Genomic DNA, 19,190 nt, shown 5'->3' on the forward strand with positions numbered 1-19,190 from the left:
CCAGAAGGAAAAAAGAAGGAAGGAATGAATACAAAAGAAGAAATGAAGGAAAAGAAGGGAAGAAGCCCGTGTACTGACTGGGAAAACCTGGCATAATTTCATGATGCAGAAACTAAGTTTTTAGATGCTAACAATGACTGCGTCAAGGAGGCAACTAAGCAGGTGGTATATAGGAGGGGAAAATACCATCAATAAGGCTCAAGCAGTGCACACATGGAATCTGTTCCAAAATTCTGTCACTGAAGAACTGCACTGCAACAGTGCCTATAGCTTGCCCTGCAGAACTGGGAAGTATGCAAAACCCTGAAATCCACCAGACTTATGCTCAACAGAAAAAAAAACCAAAACCCAGCCAGACCCCAAAAAAATAAGGAAGCTGGTCAAAGACAAAGCTGGAAGGGAGAACAACAAGTTAGATTCCTCCAGGTGCTGATTGCTGAAAAATATAAGCAAATTTATACCACTGATCAAGAATGACTTGAGAAAGGTAGAGAGGTAGCTGGCACAAATAAAGCAAGTTACTAGAAGAAAAAATTAATCCTTTGAAAAACTGAAGTTGGGTCCAAATGTACTAAACTCAAAACAAAACAGACCATAAGCACAAGATGACAGCCCAAATAGAATATGCAGAAAAAAGGTTTTTAGAAAGTGAGTAAGGAATCATCCCTTACACGTATGTATCTGGAACAGCAAGCTTGTCAAGAGTCCAGGACCAATGAAGATACAGTAAGAGCACTCAGAGAAGATAAGGCTGTATCAGGCAGGCAAAACGGGTTCTTGCCATCTGCCTGCACTGTGGAAGTGGCAGATGTTCCTCTGCTGGAGCCCTTCTTTGCAAGGCATGTATAGAAAGGATCTGTCTGAACAGTAACAACGCAGCAGGTCCAAATGTCACCCCACCCTAAGCTCTGGAGGAACGCAAGGATGAAACTGCTGAATTATTAACTTTGATGCACAGCATCTTAAAACCAGCTTTATGCCTGAAGATGTGAACTTTGGAAATGAGATACTTACTTTTAATGATTTGAGAAGAGATCTGTGGAAACACAGTCTTGTAGGTCTGGTGCCTATTTTTCTTTTTACAAGGATCTCTTGCCAAAGGCTTCCAAGGAAACTAAGGATAAATTAAATGAGAGGGGAAGTTTACTAACATACTAAAAAGAGATATACAGTGCACTAATAAGCTGAACACTGTGTGTGCATCTTAAAAAGCATCTGGCAGAACCAGAGAGGAGCAAGGAATAGTGTCCACAGGAACAAGGACTTTAGAACTAGAATTTCAGCTAGCTTGGAAAAGGGGCAAACAGGAGAGAGATCTAGTTAAGGTCTAAACAGCCATAATAATCATGATGTCATAAAGTGGCTGCATTTCCCACTGTATCATATTGGGTATCAAATAAGCACTATAGAGTACCCAGTGAAGTTGGCAAATGGTAAGTTCACAGTAGAAAAGGGAGGCAGTTCCGCATTCCACTTTTATATGCAGACATCCCTGCCACAGGACTTCGGGGAAGCTGCATAATTTCAGGGTGAAAACAGGCCAGTTATGGAAGAAGAAAGTCCCTCTGGCTTGCTTAGCCATACCCTAGCTGCCAAGTATTGGAGGCTGCGTTTGCTCTGTTCTTAGGCAGTCTTTCCTCGGTGGCCACTGCTGCCGTCTGGTTATTGGACTAAACAAACTTATTGTCTGATGCAGAACTGCTCTTCTGATCTTCTTACATGGAGGTTGGTACAGATGTTAAGCTCCCTTTACCAATGCTGACAGCAATTCTCACAGAACCTTCTGATGCCTTTGAGTGCCAAAAGGATATATCTGCTGACAAAAGGTACCTCTGATAGAAACCACGTTTGATATTTTATTCAGTAAACACATGTAGTATGCATGTACAAGTAAGTACTAATACCTTGTTGCCAAGTTTTTAATCTACCAAAACCAAATGTGGAATTTTCAGTACTACTTTTGCAGGTTTTATGGGACACTAAAACCCTAAACAGCTCCTTTCTGCACAGCTTGTAAAGAAAAAAAAACACTTTTGATAATATTATGTGGCAAATAATCTTAGCTAGAATTAGAGTAACTTATTGCTTACTTTTATTTAATGTGCTAAGCTTTTGCTTTGTTCACCAATGTCACCCAGAATCTACTGTGTTAATGTTTTAAGTAGTGATATGGCAAGAAATAATTTAATTAGTGAATATATTTTTTTTTTCTTCAAGGTGCATTTTTTAGTATAAGTGGCATTTTTCTTGGCAGTTAATGGAAATTTTTCTGCCTTTTATTCACCTTTACAATTACAGATCCTCCAACCCATCTCACAGGCCACATGAAGTGCCAGGACTCTATGAAGACTTGCACCACTTTCCTCATCCTCTTGTCAGCTTCTCATATAATAGTATTTCTTAATGTCCTTGATGCTTTTGGCTCTAAGGTGTCTGCATTTTCCTCATCTACCTTAGAAACATAGAACGGTTTGGGTTGGAAGGGACTCTAAAGATCATTTATTTCTACCCTCCCTGCTGTGGGCAGGGACACCTCCCACTAGACCAGGCTGCCCAAGGCCCCATCCAGACTGGCCTTGAAAACCTTCAGGGATGGGGCAGCCACAGCTTCCCTGGGCAACCTGTGCCAGTGCCTCACTGATCTCATGGCGAAGAAATTCCTCCTTATGTCTAGTTTAAATCTGCCCTTCTCCAATTCATACTCATTCCCGCTACTCCTAGAACTACATGCCTTTGTAAAAAGTCCCTCCACAGTTTTCTTGTATGACCCCTTCAGATACTGAAAGGGCCTTATAAAGTCTCCTCTGAGCCTTCTCTTCTGCAGGCTGAACAAGCCCAACTCTCTCAGCCTTACCCTCGTACGGGAGGTGCTCCAGCCCTCTGATCATCCTTGTAGTCCTTCTCTGAACCTGTTACAGCAGTTCCATATCCTTCTTATGTTAAGGATTCCAGAACTGGACACTTCAGGTGAGATCTCACAAGAGAGGAATGGAGGGCCAGAATCACCCCCCATGACCTGCTGGCCACGATTCTTTTCATAGAATCATAGAATCATAGAATAACCAGGTTGGAAGACACCCACCGGATCATCGAGCCCAGGATATGGTTGGCCTTCTGGGCTGTGAGTGCACATTGCCGAATCATGTCAAGCTTCATATAGACCATATGATTCTATGATTCTATGAGTCTATGACCAGCACCCCCAAGTCCTTCTCTGCAGGGCCACTTTCAATCACATTATTCCCCAGCCTGTATTGAAACCGCAGATCGCCCTGACCTAGTTGTAGGACCTTGCACCTGGCCTTGTTGAACCTCATGATGTTTTCAGAATCCCACTTCTCCAGCCTGTCCGGGTCCCTCTGGATGACATCCCATCCTTCCAGTGTGGCAACTGTGCCACTCAGCTTGGTGTCATCTTCAAACTTGCTGAAGGTGCACTCAATCTCCCTGTCTATATCATCAATGAAAATATTAAACAGCACTGGTCCCAGCACAGGCCCCTGAGGGACACCACTTCTCATGGATCTCCATCTGGACATTGAGCCGTTAACCAGTACTCTCTGAATATGACCTTCCAACCAATTTCTTATCCACCGAACAGTCCACCCATCAAATCCATATCTCTCTAAATTAGAGAGAAGGCTGTTGTGGGGGACCATGTTAAAGGCTTTACAGCAGTCCAGACAGATCACATCTATTGGTTTTCCCATGTCCACTGCTGTGGTTACCCCATTATAGAAAGCATTAAGTTGGTCATACGGGACTTGCCCTTGGTGAAGTCATTCCGTCTGACTCTAATCTCCTCCCCATCCTCCATGTGCTTTAGCATAGCTTCTAGGAGGATCTGTGCCATGGTCTTCCCAGACACAGAGGTGAGGCTGACAGGTTGGTAGTTCCCCGGGTCATCTCTTCCACCTTTTTTAAAAATGGGGATGATGTTACCCTTCTTCCAGTCACCAGGGGCTTCTCCTGATTACCATGACTTTTCAAATATTATGGAGAGTGGGCTGGCAACCACCAGCCAATTCCCTCAGGACTCTGGGATGCATCTCATCAGGCCCCATAGACTTATACATGTTCAGATTCCTCAGGTGGTCATGAACATGATCCTCCTATAAAGGCAGGGCTTTACCACCCTGGTTACCACCTTTTTGTCTCATGACGCAGGAGGGGTGAGGAGAGCAGTTTTCAATGAAGACCGAGGCAAAAAGATTGAGCACCTCAGCATTCTCCTCGTCTGTTGACGTCCCCTTCCATCAGTGACGTCCCCTTCCATCAGTGGGGGTACTCTCTCTTTAGCCCTCCTTTTCTGACTGATGTACTGTAGAAGCCATTCTTATTCGTGTGTCTTCCACTTCCTTGTCTTCAATCCTTCAAAGCCATGTCACAAGATTTATTTGCTACGAATGCTACATCTTGTCTTTTTCTTTCATTTCAAGGTTCTCCCTCGTGTGGAATCATGTGCCCCTACTGTCTTTCCACTGGGATGATGTACTCTTCTCTCCTAGGATTTTCCTTCTTCCTGCTAGCATACTCTCCCCACCCAGTCCCCTCTTCAGTTTTCTGTGAGGGAACCTCTTGCTGAAACCCGAAGTGCAAGGTCTCCATCTGTCACCTATTTCACTCAGACTGGCACTGTGGCCTGCTTTAGTATAAGCAATGCCAACCTGATCAATGGTTCTGGGGATGCAGAACTGTAGGACAGGTTAAGTCTTTGAACATTACATTGCAATAATACAAACCAAAACAAAAAAAAAGAACTTGCATCAGGCAGGCTGAGGATCTCACAGATAAAGCCAACATATATCTGGCTGCACGTATATAATTCTGTTGATTTAAAATGGCTAAATAGCATAAAACAATCCCATCATCACCAACTGTATCATGAGTATGGCATTTCACAAGCTGCTTCCCTCCTCTTTCCGGTTATTACTTATTTATACAGGAAACTGACAGAAATAACCATTTCCAAATCTAAATTGCTTCCAAACACCTCACCATACAACATTTTATGCAGGTGTTGATCATGCAGTGTTCATATCTGCCTGTGCAAAATGCACAGTGGAGGTTTTTCTTTGCGCATCATCTGCTGTTCTAGTGCTGTTTGCTTTCAATTCTGAAAAAAATCCTTTAAAAACCTAACTTGTTTCATTTATCATCCACTACATTTCAAGTCCCTGATTCCTGACAAAAGTAAACATTTGACCACAGTTGAATCTTTTATTTTCAGTTTGCTCACAGATTTTAGATTATTCTTTACATTCTGCAATTTTCTAAATGCTGCCTTTTTTAATCTATTACTCCTAGAAGTTTTGGAGTCCGCTAAGGAATTTCTCAAACACTTTTGAAGTATATGATTTTTGTTCTTTTTCTAGACCAGTGTTTGAACAAGAAAGTAACAGCATACCCATATCTTCAATCTACTGAAGTGTTCCCAGCTCCTTTAAGGAACGCACACACCCCTAAAGTGGAAATACTTCTTCCTCTGAGTAACAGTTAAAAAAAACCCACAAGCTTTGTTTTACACCACCAGTCCTCTTCTGTTGGATTATGTCACCAAGTTGTTAATTTAAATAAAACAGTAGAGATATGCTGAGTAAGAAAATGGATACTGGGCAGAGAGGAAGAAAACAGAATTGCGCATCATTAGGAAAAAGAAACTGGAACAAAGGAGTGCCAACCAAAATGTTTTTGAAATAAAGAGATGGCACTGCTTGGGAGGACTTAACTTAAGTGAATGGTTTCTTGATGATTGTTAGCAATAAGGTAAAATTGTTTTGGCAACTGCTGCTCAACACTCCAGCTATTCGGCGAGCTACTACCTTCAAGTATAAAGACAATGCAAACATATGATGAAAAATTGCTGTTGGATCCCTTCCTAATTTCTTACTGTGGAAGGAGAAGAATTTTACTTAAGCGTAAGGTTTCTTTTTTTTCACGGCCTCAGACTTAACCTCCCATGCTTTCATGAATTATCCAGACACATGCTCCACTAAAAGGGGGGAGGCAGAACAACTCCATTTTTTGCATTAAACAACTAATCACCTATACTTTTGGAGAAAGAACACAATTTAACAGAATAGGGGCAAAAAGTTGCAACACGGGACACAGAGAAAGACTTACTATCACATCTATTATGCAATGAGAAAATTATTTTTATGAAGTACTTGGAAGAGATCTGGGTGCTGAAAGGTGAAAAGAGCGCTCGAATGACCACCTGCTTTTACGCCCCTTGTTTATTCAGATTTAGGCTAGACATAAGGAGAAATCTCTTCACAATGAGGGTGGTGAGGCACTGGCACAGGTTGCCCAGGGAAGTTGTGGCTGCCCCATCCCTGGAGGTGTTCAAGACCAGGTTGGATGGGGCTTTTAGCAGCCTGGTCTGGTGGGAGGTGTCCCTGCCCATGGCAGGGGGTTGGAACTGGATGATCTTTAGGCCAGGAAACTGCCTGGAGAAGGACCTGGGGGTGTTGGTCGACAGCCGACTGAACATGAGCCAGCAGTGTGCCCAGGTGGCCAAGAAGGCCAATGGCATCTTGGCTTGTATCAGAAACGGTGTGACCAGCAGGTCCAGGGAGGTTATTCTCCCTCTGTACTCGGCACTGGTGAGACCGCTCCTCGAATACTGTGTTCAGTTCTGGGCCCCTCACCACAAGAAGGATGTTGAGGCTCTGGAGCGAGTCCAGAGAAGAGCAACAAAGCTGGTGAAGGGGCTGGAGAACAAGTCTTATGAGGAACGGCTGAGAGAGCTGGGGTTGTTTAGCCTGGAGGAGGCTGAGGGGAGACCTCATTGCTCTCTATAACTACCTGAAAGGAGGTTGTAGAGAGGAGGGTGCTGGCCTCTTCTCCCAAGTGACAGGGGACAGGACAAGAGGGAATGGCCTCAAGCTTCACCAGGGGAGGTTCAGGCTTGACATCAGGAATAAACATTTCACGGAAAGGGTCATTGGGCACTGGAACAGGCTGCCCAGGGAGGTGATTAAGTCATCATCCCTGGAGGTGTCTGAAAGACGGGTGGATGAAGCGCTGAAGGGCATGGTTTAGTGGCTGACAGGAATGGCTGGACTGGGGGTCTTTTCCAACCTAGACATTCTGTGACCTTTAAGGTCCCTTCCAACCCAAACCGTTCTATAATTCCACGGTTCAATGACTCCATTCCTTCTCCAAGGTATCCACGGCCCCCGGCCCCGCCTCTGCCGGGGGAAGTGTCAGCGGCGGCGATGCGGCGGGGGGGAGGGGTGAGCGGGGGGCGCAGCCGCCCCCGCCTCGCGCGGAGCCTGCGCGGACCCCGCATCGCCCGCCGCCGCGGCTCCTCTCGCGAGATGTGGCGGCAGCCGGCGGGCTCGTAGCAGGCTTTGACAGGCGGGCGAGGGCCGGGCGGCCATCATTTGGTTCGGGAGGAGCCGCCGCCTCCCGCCCGGCGCCGCTCGAGCCTTCCGCCCCGTCCCCGCGCCCTCCTTCCCTCCCGCCGGAGCCCCGCGGGGGCGCTGCCGCTCCCTCCCTCCCTCTGTCTCCGCGCCCGGCGTAGCGGTCGGCGCGGGGCGGGGGGCCGGTCCCGCAACCCGCCATCACCACCTGGCGGCGCGGAGGGGGCGGGGGCCGCGGGTGGGCGGCTTAAAGCCGCGGAGCCGCCGCGAGGGGCGCCCAGAGCGTGGAGCGGCGATGGAGGGCGAGCGGCGGCGCTTAGAGGGCGGCGGCGATGCGGCGGCTGCGGCGAGACCGCCGGGGCCCCCGTTGGGTCCCACGCCGAGTCAGAGCCGCTTCCAGGTGGACCTGGTGGCCGAGGGCGCCGGGCGCCCGGTCGAGGAGCCCCGCGAGGCGGGCGGAGGCGAAGCCAAGGGCCGGTTTCGGGTGAACTTCGTGGACCCGTCGGCCGGCGACGAGAGCCCCGGCGAGCCGGGGGGCGGCAGCTCGGAGGGTGGCAACGTCAGCTTCCAGAACGGCGGCGACACGGTGCTGAGCGAGGGCAGCCTGCACTCCGGCGGGCACCACCACTACTACTATGACACCCACACCAACACCTACTACCTGCGCACCTTCGGCCACAACACGATGGACGCCGTGCCCCGTATCGACCACTACCGCCAGACCGCCGCCGACCTGGGCGAGAAGCTCATCCGGCCCAGCCTGGCCGAGCTGCACGATGAGCTGGATAAGGTGAGCCGTCGCCTTGCGGCGGGGCTCGGGAGGCAGCGGGAGGAGGAAGGAGCGACAAGGCTGGGGCTCAGCCTCGAGGAGGCGCAAACGGTGCGGATGCATCGGGTCTCGCCTCCGGGTTTTGTGGGTTCTGGTTTTTTTCATGACGCAGTCCCTCCTTCCCACCCCCCTCCCCCTGCCCCGTGTTTTTGGGGGATGGTCGCCGTGGTGAGCGGAGGTTGAGAGCTGTAGGTCGGCGGGGCAAATGTTTCTTCCTTAACCGTTGCAGACAGTGGGTTTTTTCCTGCTTCTGGTCCGTGTTGCCCTCAACAGGTGGGGAATTCGGGGTCCGCGAGAGTTATTAGTCTGGGAAGGGGGATGGAAATTTTGGAAGAGAAGCTAAAAAAAGAAGGATGCGTTCGCTCTTGTTAGCCATGAGAGGTCTGTCTCCTAACCGGCTGAAAGCGCATGCCTCTCTCCCCTGTGCATGCAGTGCCAAACCGCACCGCCTTCTGGCATGACACTGAAGGATGCACAGATACAGCTGAGGCTCCTTTCGCTCCTTAAGGAGCCTTTTCAGTCCTGCTGAGTAGCCCCGAGTTTGAGAGTGTTAGGATCAAAGCGTCAAAAATTTGGAAGCTTTATGTCGAGCTTTTTCTGTTTTGTACTAGTCGCTACGTTATTTGAGATGAGTTACAGCGAAAGCTTTTTTGCGCTGTAGGCTGTCTTTATTAAAAGGCAAGCTTTATCTGAACCTGGAATTAATTTGATGTATTTCTTGGGTCACTATTAAACTATTATGACTAAAATAAAGCCAGGTCAGACTATTTCAATGCTGTTTCCTTGCAGTCTGAAAATTACATCTTTGTATTTGGTTGTGCTTCAAGAAATCTGTGTTGTAGTGGGTTTTTTCTTTCGGGTTTAAGGAAATAAAGGAACGTGTGGGCCACATCCTAATGAAATGAAGAATGTTCTGTTTCCAGAACACTTTTGATTTTTCATCCCTCCTTTCACTCCTTATAGGTGGAGTTCTGTGAGAAAATATATGTTAGTTTGAATGTTCTGCTTCTGACCGTTGGACAGATCAGTGTCTCTGCACTGATCTGTGTGTTTTTCTCGTGGTGTTGGTGATTCTTTGTGCTTTTTGAAACGGACTGTTTATCCGTTCTGATACAAGCAATTGTTTGGTGTGCTGTAGGGATACTTCTTGAAACTTACGATACTAGATACCAAAATAATCACTAACCTTAACAAGAAAGTTACTTTTGCCTCCTTAGGTGCCTTCCTGATCAAGTTAAATGATGTTCTGTAGTCTGCTTCTAAGTTAGCATGGAATTGAAGTTGGCAGTTACTGTCTTGATCATGGAGTTAGATGCCCTATAAATAAAGTGATACATTTGAAAACACACATATCTCCCCCCCTGCACCTCCAAGTTCTGACTCCTTGTCAGTGGTGGGGTGACTGAGTTATCAAATACTCTGTTCTGTAAGCAGAATGTTTGTTGATTTTCTAAGCCTGGGTTTTGGTACATGTATATTGCAACAATTGGGCAAGTTTTTTATGACACCATTAAGACTTTTCAGTGCAGAATCAAACTTGTTCTGAAACTATAGCTTCAGGAAGTGCAGTTTCTTCCTATTTCGTTACAAAGCGTGGCAAGCAGTGTTCTTGGTAGATTGTGGCATGGAGGAGCTGTAGGTGACCTAATTGCAGGATCATCATGAGAACAGTTTATGAGCATTAATTAACTCAAGTTATTAATTTGTCAAATACCGTAAATTTGTTCTGCAGCATTTATAGGTGTTCACATGAAGATTTTTTTTATTTTTTAAAGTAATGTCCAGTCTGCTGTGCCACTACCTGCCAAAAAAAACCCAAAAAACCAAAAACCAAACACAAAAGGCGGGGGATGGAATGTGCAATTTCAGTTACATTTGATATTTTACTCCAAATATTGATTTTTAAAACCTGTTGTGGTATAAACTTCAGAAGCTGAGTTGATGTTCAGTGTAGTAATTAATCTGTTTTGTCACAGGATGTTTAATTTCCAAAGCAATTAACATGTTAGCAAGCATTTAGGCTTACATAAAGAAGGGAAGTAATTATTTTTGCTTCAGACTTATCAAAGCAGTTTGCAAGATAAAGTTGACAACACAAGATTTTAATGAGGATGTGTCATGCATATTAATAGCATTGGAGTAGAAATATCTCTGGATAATAAAATATACCAAGTCTGTGATTTCTGGCCACAGAGTGCTGGTAACTTTCAAATAATGGTGGTGCTGTATTTTTATGTAAAATATGTTCACGAAGGTGTTGTGCATCCTTTCACTGTGTTTCAGGAAGCCTTATCTCCATTTCAGAAGTGTCTTCAATTCCTGCTGACTAACAGTAATGGTTTCTGGTGTTGAATAATACCATGCATTACAGAAGATACTTCATTGACTTTTAAGAACTTGAAAAATTTTGCTTGCTCTTTAGCAGTTGTTTTTGTCCTAACTTAACTTGCAACAACTCGTATGTCAAAGACTTAGTAGAGCAGCTGGTATAAACATCCTAGTACCATTACATAATTTTTGCGCTGCGTAAAGACTTATTGTTATGCCTCTGCTTCTTGACCCAGTGCATCAAGATTGGCAGTTATTTTTTAAGACTGATTGAAAATATGTTCATTTGCAATGTAGTTCAGTACTTGGAATGCATCAATTTCATCATGCAGTTGAAGTTGGTGCTGTTTTTTCATTTAAAAGGTAAGGAAATGTTGTGAGGCAGTGTTACAGTCATGTTGGTGCTAGTGCTAATTATAGAACAAATTCCCCCCACATCCTTAGTTTTGTTTACATGCTTCATATGTCCAATTGTTTTACTGATTCTGTTCTCACAGTAAAGCAATGTTGGAGGAAGGTGTACAGCTGGAGGAAGCTGCACATATACATACAGAAGGCGTCCCTTGTGACAAAGGTTTATCTTGCTGTCTTGATAGGATAAATGTCTGACCACCTCAGGTTTCATGTGGTCATTCAAAAACAGCGGCTTAGAAAAGAAAGGGGCTATTCTTGAAACTGGTTGTGGAAACACAACTGGATGATGTTGCAGTGGTCTGAAGTGAAAGGGTTGCTTACTACCAATCTTGGTCTATCATGTTAGATTTCAAGTAAGGGGTCTCAACTTCACATATCTTTGACTGCACGTAGCAAAGGTGGATCAATCTGTAGCTTACCTAGTTGTGCACATTAATCTTATTCTGCTTTAAAGGGAATTTGGGAGGCTGTTACAGTCAGTAGTCTCGGATAAGGGTGATGCTTTCCAGGAGCATTAGTGTCTCCAGTGACATAGTGGTGAGAGGATGGTTATTAATAATGAAGTGGCAGAAAAACAGCATACCACCATCCGTAGGTTTTTGTTGCAGTTGCAGCAGTGTCCTTTGCCCTTTTCAGGGGATCTGCCTTCAGATGGTATGGAGATGGGAAGTGTCCTAGTTTTTCTTTTTTTTTTTTCCTTTTTTTTTTCTTTTTTTTTTTTCTCTCCTATCTTACAGTTTAGGAATATGAATTTTGTGTAGGTCAGCTACATCTGTCAGTAAAGCCCGTAGAAGATTTCATCTGCGTTTGTCTGCCTTGGTGTAAAAATTATTATGCCACAATGTCATAGACCTTATGTTTCTGGAAAATGAAATCTGAAGTGTTAAGAATTGTACTGTGGTGTAGTAGTCCACTGCTGTGCTTTTATTTAGAATTTTTCTGTATAGCATTGCCTTAATTGGGGAGCTTACTTTTTGGAAGAATAAACTTTGCAGTGCATGAGTGATTCGGATTTGGTATGTCTTTGTGCAGTCATTTTACAGCCATGGTAAAGGGATGTTGTATGAACCAAGCCCTCTACTGGTAGCTTTGTTCTACTGTTTGCTAAATACTGAGAATACTTGACAGGCTGGAAGGCAGTGATCTCAAAGAAATCACTCCCACCCCCCAGCCGAAATGAAAGAGACAATAAAACCCTGAAAAGCATTTAAAAACACAAATGTGCTCTGCTTTCTCTCGCATACAGAAATTCATGTACCTCTTCTCTGAATTTGGAGACAGAACTAAGAAGGCATTGTCTGTAGTTTTGAGGAGACAAATCAGAATTGATTTTATTTTTTTTTTTGAATGACTACAACTTTTTAAACTTCCTTCCTAGCTTTTATTTTTTTCTTGAACATGGCAGTCTTCCCTCTTTAATGATAACATAAAATGTTTGACTTGATCACAGGAGAAGGCTGTGTATGGCAATGCTTTTTAACAGTGTTCTCCCTTGAAAATGTTAGACAGCTGCTGCACCTCTAACATTTGTGTATTATTTTTTCCAGTTCTTGGTTGTTGTCTGCTTAGCATGTAAAGAGAACAGAGCTCAGCTAAAGATGCATAACAGGCTAAAAGATGATTCTAGATATTTCTAGGCTATCAGGTTAGCTGACCATGTTACGTAAGGTTTGTCTTCCTCCCCTCTGCCTCTGCTGGAAGACTGAGAGTCTCTTGAAGATAGTTTTTATTGTACTACCTTGCTACATCTTGCTTACAATCAGTAGGTATCTTACCTCTTGAGTCAGTGTGATTTCAGTAGTCTCTTTTCCTTCTTGCTGTCTTTGATATCTGTAAGCAAAACTTGAATTTTCTTTCTGAACTTATTTATATAAAACTGAAACAAGAGAAGCTTTTAGTCTTGATCTCTGTGCTCCTGGATGCCCTAGGAGCCTTTAATTTTTAAGTGTTCTCATTCATCACTTTTGAAAAAGAGTGAGCTCAAAGCACTGCTACTCAGGTGGAGCTTTACTAGCGTCATGCAAAGTGGTGTTCTGATGCTTTTTCAGTCTGTGTGGAGAATCCTTGCTTTGCTTGTCCTGATACCATTGTTAATTACTGCTGTCTTCATCAAGAGAAAAAAGCCTAATATACTGTTCTGTTTGCAGCAGCAAATTGTATTAGACCTCCATGGATTTTATTATTTAAGGCCACTATGTGTTTTTTAATTTTGTGTTGCTTGGTGCTTGATTCTCTTATCTGATCTTTGTGATAAATATTTAGTCCAAAACACCTATGGAATACTGAAACACTCAAATGACTTCAGCAAGCTGCTAATGTTGTTTTTCCGACTTTGTTCTTGTTTTGTTTCAGAGAGGCCAAAAATAACTGAGCGCTGTTAGCAGGTTATACTTTGACAGCAGAAGTGTGGTCTGCTGCTGAAGGGGGTAAACTTTTGTGCTCTCTCTTGTCCTGATGTTTGTATTTTTCAATTGGATCTGGGAGATGATATGATTTAAGGAAGGCATCAACTCCCTCCCCCTCCAGCTGCAAAATCTTGCAGTGGATGTGATGAGTCAGTTACTTTATCCAGTACACTGGTGGGCCCAACAAAGTTTTAGTTGCACACTTTTGTCAATGAAATTTTTTGAGCATGCAACCCTAACACACATGTACCCAGTTTATAAGTAAATAAATATGTTCTACTGTACTAATATTGTGTATGGTACGAAATAAAAATTAAAGGATGAGATAAAGAAGAAATAAACACTTTCAGAAATTTTTTTTTGTACTTTACTAACACTACAGAAAATGCTTTCTTCCCATGTTCCTAGGGGACTGTCCTCTGTATGTCTTGGGGTTCCTGCTGCCCTCTTTGGAGGATGCTGCAATGCACTATGAATCCCTTGGTCCCTTCAGCATTCATGTCAGAAGAAAAGACATTGTAATTTACCAGAAGAGTACAACTGAAGAAGGAAGAAAGGAGGGACTGCCTGTTTGGAGGAGCTTGGTTTTGTGGGTTTTTTTTTGTTTTGTTTTTTTTTATAAACCAGTCTTAGATAACAAACAATGACTGACTAGTTCAAGACCTGAATCTGAAAAAGTAGCAGTAACTTCTCTCTAGCTGTGGCAGCTTTTCTTTCAGCATGATCTATTTCAGAACTGGCTAAAGAGGAAAGTGCCGTGGAATTAGTCTTCATCTTCAGATGAACATTCTTCCCATTTGGAACTGCATTCCATTAAACCTCAGATGATTTCCATGCTTGAAGAACATTCTTGCAGAGGAAGAGGTTGCAAGGTCAATGTAGTACATGTTCTAATGCATCCTTCAAATTTTTCTTCCCAAAGCCCCATGTTAAACATGTGAGTAATCACAAACTCCCCTTTTGGTACAGGTAACGACAATTACAATATGATCATTTGTTCACTAATAAGAATTTTCAAAAGTAGTTTGTTTCCAGCAATGTGGAAGCTCTCCGGTTTGTGCAGCTTAACTTCATGGAATATCTTTCTACACTTCAGCATGCCAGTTAGGCCTGATAAAGTTACTGAGGTTTCTTTATGCATAAAAACTTAGCTATAAGGCATTATCTGTGCCCTGTAAGTGTAACTGACTAAAGCAGATGATGCTCTGCCCCTGCCTGGTGGAGAATGACCTGGGAGTGTTGGTGGAGAGCTGACTGAACATGAGCCAGCAGTGTGCCCAAGTGACCAAGAAAGCCGATAACATCTTGGCTTCTATCGGAAATGGTGTGGCCAGCAGGACCAAGAAAGTTATTCTGCCCCTATACTCATAACTGGTGAGGCAGCACCTCAAATACCATGTTTGGTTTCGGGCCACTTGCTACAAGACAGACATTGAGGTACCACAGTGTGTCCTGAGAAGAGCGATGAAACTGGTGAAGAGTCTGGAGACCTAATCTTATGAGTAGTGGCTGAGGGAGCTGGGGTCATTTAGTCTGGAGAAGAGGCTGAGGGGAGATGTTATTACTGACAACTACCTGAAAAGAAGTTATAGAGAGGTGGGTGTTGTTCCCTTCGCCTAGGTGATAGGACAAGAAGGTCCTCAAGCTGTGCCAGGGGAGGTTCAAATTGGACATTAGGAAAAACTTCTTCACTTAAAGGGTTATTGGGCATTGGAACAGGCTGCCCACGGAGGTGGTTAAGTCACCGTCCCTGAAGGTATTTAAAAGATGGGTAGATGAAGTTGTTAGGGATATAATTTAATAGTGGACGGGCATGATTGGACTTCATGATCTCAAAGGTTTTTCCAACCTATAGATTCTGTTGATTTTATGATTAAAAATAAGTTTATAAGTCCTGAAATTCCATTCTAACAAGGAAGCTTATCTCTTGCATCTTCATTTTGCTTGTGAGCTTCCCTTCTTCGAATGATCTATTTCAGAGTATTCAGTTTTGGGGGTTTTTTTAGTTTTGTTTTTTTTTAATTCAAAGAAAACAGCAAGGCCTATTTCAACCGTAAATAAGTGGTGATACTAGGTTAATATTTCAACTGAATTTGAGGGTTTGCATGGTAGGGGAATTCCTAAGACTATTAGGAGTTATTGTGCTCTTGAGCTGTAGGCTTTTTGGCATCTTTGGCTTGAATGTAGTGCTGTGCCAATACAGTTAAGTGCTCCACTACATGAAGGTACCAGCTCTCCTCAGTGCTCACTCAAGGACTGTGCCCTTAGCTGTATCCACCACTTCATGGCACAGTATTAAAAATTCAGACAGTTTAATTGATTTTTAAGATTGTTGCGATGGGCTGCTTAGTCTGTTGTAAGACAATAGTCAAAATGTTTTTTTCATGAGTTTACCATAGTTAGAACTAGAGTTCCCATTAAAATGGGGAGTTTTGTTAAGGTTACTGCTGCTTAGTGTCTTATGCCTGATACTCACCTCCCAGCTCTTGAGGGGGAAATGCATCATTCTGTTCTGCAAAAGTGAATGAAAACTGAAGAATATTAGGAGCTAAGATGCTTCAAGTGAGCTTTTTGAGGGAAGAGTATAGAAGGTAGCTTGGGAATTTGCCGTGTTGAAAATGAAGTCTTGAGATTAAAACATTCTTTTTGTTCTTACTTGGAGAGCATTGTATTTCTCGGACTGTACTTGAATATGCAAAGCTGCTATGTGAGAGACTTATAGGATTTAATTCAGCTTTTGTGTAATCAAATGCTGCATCTGCTTCATTCTGGAGAACAAGGAAATTATGTGAAACACAACATCTCTAATGGTTGAAGAGCTTTTATCTGGGTTAGGTTTTTCAAATAATCAAATGAAAACTGCTTCTGTTCAGAGCCTGGATCTGTTTTTTTAGAGAAGTGCGATTACTCTTTTCATGCCAGGAGTATGATGGCCAGCGCACATGAATAATTATTTTGATGGTCACTCCCAATACAGTGATTCTTCTGGCAAGGGTCAAATACATAGCTGCAATAAGGAGACTAGTAGTTTGGTTATGGAGAGGGCAAGAAAGGAGCCATCCGTTAAGCCCTTAACTGAGGTGTGTGCTTGAGGTGTGAAGTAGGCTGCATGTATTTCCTCCTCTTAAGCCAGGTGAGTTAGTTGCCCTTAAACTTTAGCAAGAAGTCATGCCTCTTTTTTCTGTGACTAGATAGCTATTAATGTTGCCATTCCTCTTAACCAGAAGGAGTAGAGAAACTGGCTAAGGAAGCAGTTTTGTTTGGTTGGATTTTTTTATTTTTTTTCCTCGCAGTCAGGATGACCTGACTTTGCCTACAGTATTTCTGAGAGTGCAGAACATAAGCATGGTGAGTCTACCATGGGGTGGTCACACTGCATAGCTACTAAACAGAGACCTTTTCTCGTTTGTCTCTGATTCTCACGAGCAGCTTGCCCAGAGTATTTGTATCATCTCATGCTTGCGGAGAGATGTATGAATAATGATGCAGAGAATTTTTTTTATCTTGATGCTTTTGCAAAATGCTTTTAAGTAATTTTTTTAATATGGAAAAAAACCCCTCATATTTCAGATGAGATAAGACTCTTGCATACCTGCAGAAGTCAACAAAACTTTGCTACCATTTCATGTGCGAAAACTACTTCAAAGGATTCCATTTTGTCACTCCATACTGTCTGCAGGCTCTCAAGTCTCAGCCTTCACACAGCTCTCTGAACTCTTCAGTGCTTGTCTCTGGAATTTTTCTTGTGTAAATATTGCTAGTTCCTCTGTGTTAGGAATGCAGAGATTTGAATGTGAAATTTCTATGCTGATATTGTAAGAATTAGATCAAATAATGTTGCCACTGTCATATTACAGAGGCACTGATTAGTAACCTACCTTGAGAGAGGACTTTATTTTGATGCAGTGCTTGGGAAAGCATTGACATTTTTATTTACTAATGAAGGGTTCAAAACTCAAAATTCCTGGTGATGCAGTAGAGAAAGCGGGTAAAGGATGAGATCGCCCTTGAAATATTATGCAGTGCCTGGATTACTTAAGTGATGTGACAAATTAGTGATTGTGTCGTACCGCTATGACATACAAGTTCATCAGAATCAGTGAAGGACTAGATTCTTCCTATTTTCATTAAATAAAGTACTCTTATGTGCAGGCAGTTTTCCTGCTGCTTCATTTCTCGATTGCTTCCAGACCTTTCCCTGCAAGCAGGAGTCTACCAGATTGCAATTTGTATCCATCCAATATTAGGAGGGCAGGATCATAATTGCCTCCTTAGAAAGAGAAGTCCATAGCCTTCCAGTATGCTTAGAGATAAGTCAGAAGAATTCCATGCATGTAAGACATTAAGTGCTGATGAGCTTTGTAAAGAAGGCTGTCTATCCCTTCTAAGTTTACCAGCTTGAAAAAACAATGATTTACACCTAAGCTGAGATTAATTGACTGACTAAGTTTCTTGATTAACAGTCTTGCTAGCCTCATTTACACATCATGCTACTTGTGAGAGTTGGGAGGGAGAATGGATGATTCTCTATCCCTTTTGAAGAATTAAAGTAAAAATGGCTTTAAAAATCAGAGTATATGTGTGTGTATATATGTACACCCGCACCAAGCAAACGAAAAAAACAACCCAGCCCGTTGCCCAAAGCTTCTCTGTTAAGAGCAGTATCGAGTGTAAGATGCTGAAATGTAAGCTGATGGCATAGATGTATCTGGCTAATTCTTCAGCTGACATGTTAATTTTAGCTATAGAATTGTTGAATAGTTTGGGTTGAAATGCACCTTAAAGATCATCCAGTTCCAACCCCCTGCCATGGGCAGTGATACCTCTCAGTAGATCAGGCTGCTCAGTGCCCCATCCAACTTTGCCTTGAACACCCCCAGGGCTGGGGCAGCCACAGCTTCCCTGGGCAACATGAGCAGTGCCTCACCACGCTCATCGTGGAGTAATTCTTCCTTATGTTTAGTCTAAATCTGCCCTTCTCCAGTTTATATCCATTGCCCCTAGTGCTATCACTACAAGCCTACTACAATTTCTTCTGTTTAAAATTGTTCTGCTGTAATCAAAGTACAACAGACTAGTTTCAGTTTAAGATAACATTTTGTGTTTGATACAATCTCTTTTAGAATCTCTGGGAGTGGGTACTGAAAGCATTTGCTGCTTTATTTTAAGTTTGTGGAGAAGATAATATGGCGAAAGCACTTAAGTTTTGGTCTCTTGGCTGCAAATCTGAAAGGGATTTCCTTTGATTGAGGCAAGAAACCAATGGTTGAAGCTGTTTGCATTTAATTCCAAGGAATCCTGAGTTTTAAGAATAGATCATGTTTTATCTAAGTAATTTATCTCCTGTTGCTGTAGGTAACTGCCTGGTGCCATTTCATGGGTTAGTAGGCTTTTTTTTTTTTGCTGTGGCTGTAAAGGTACTGTAGTAGCAGCATTTTACATGTACTTTAAACAAGGAGTGTTCTATTAGCAAATTTGCTGTAATGCATTCCTGATTTAAAACCAATCAGTGAACGACCTAGTATGACTGCTGGATTTGCTAAACCGCTGTCAAGGGCTAGTCATTGCACAATAACTAGCAACATTTCTTGAAAGTGTGTGGGTTTTTTCAGTTTGTTTTTTAAAGAAAATGTTAAGAAAGTGTTTAGGCAGACTTGAGATGTCTTCAGTGTTTCTTCTGCTGTGTTTTATTTTGCATGTGCCGCCTGACTGCATTTTTCCTGCTGGTAACAATACTAATCCCTCAAGCTTCCCATTTAACTCCTGAAAAACCTTGACACCTGAGTCTATTCTGCTAATTTGGGAAGTTTATTTTTTACTAACAAATTACTGTAAGCTGTTCTAGGT

General features: G+C 43.1%; 1 protein-coding gene across 4 annotated transcripts in view; it reads left to right on the forward strand.

The window, feature by feature from the left end:
- Positions 1-7,706: 7,706 nt before the first annotated feature.
- The window catches only part of SLC12A2 (solute carrier family 12 member 2), a 59,179-nt gene continuing 47,695 nt past the window's right edge, over positions 7,707-19,190 (forward strand). For 2 of the 4 annotated variants that reach the window (XM_069880320.1, XM_069880321.1), the window contains exon 1: positions 7,707-8,157. In XM_069880320.1, coding sequence (XP_069736421.1) covers positions 8,053-8,157 — 105 coding nt within the window. In that variant the 5' untranslated portion in view covers positions 7,707-8,052. The remainder of the gene's footprint in view (positions 8,158-19,190) is intronic. The other 2 variants (XM_069880318.1, XM_069880319.1) reach the window with 1 other exon arrangement.

The sequence above is a fragment of the Phaenicophaeus curvirostris genome, chromosome Z (genome assembly GCF_032191515.1).
Source record: "Phaenicophaeus curvirostris isolate KB17595 chromosome Z, BPBGC_Pcur_1.0, whole genome shotgun sequence".
In the NCBI taxonomy this organism is placed as follows: Eukaryota; Metazoa; Chordata; class Aves; order Cuculiformes; family Cuculidae; genus Phaenicophaeus; species Phaenicophaeus curvirostris.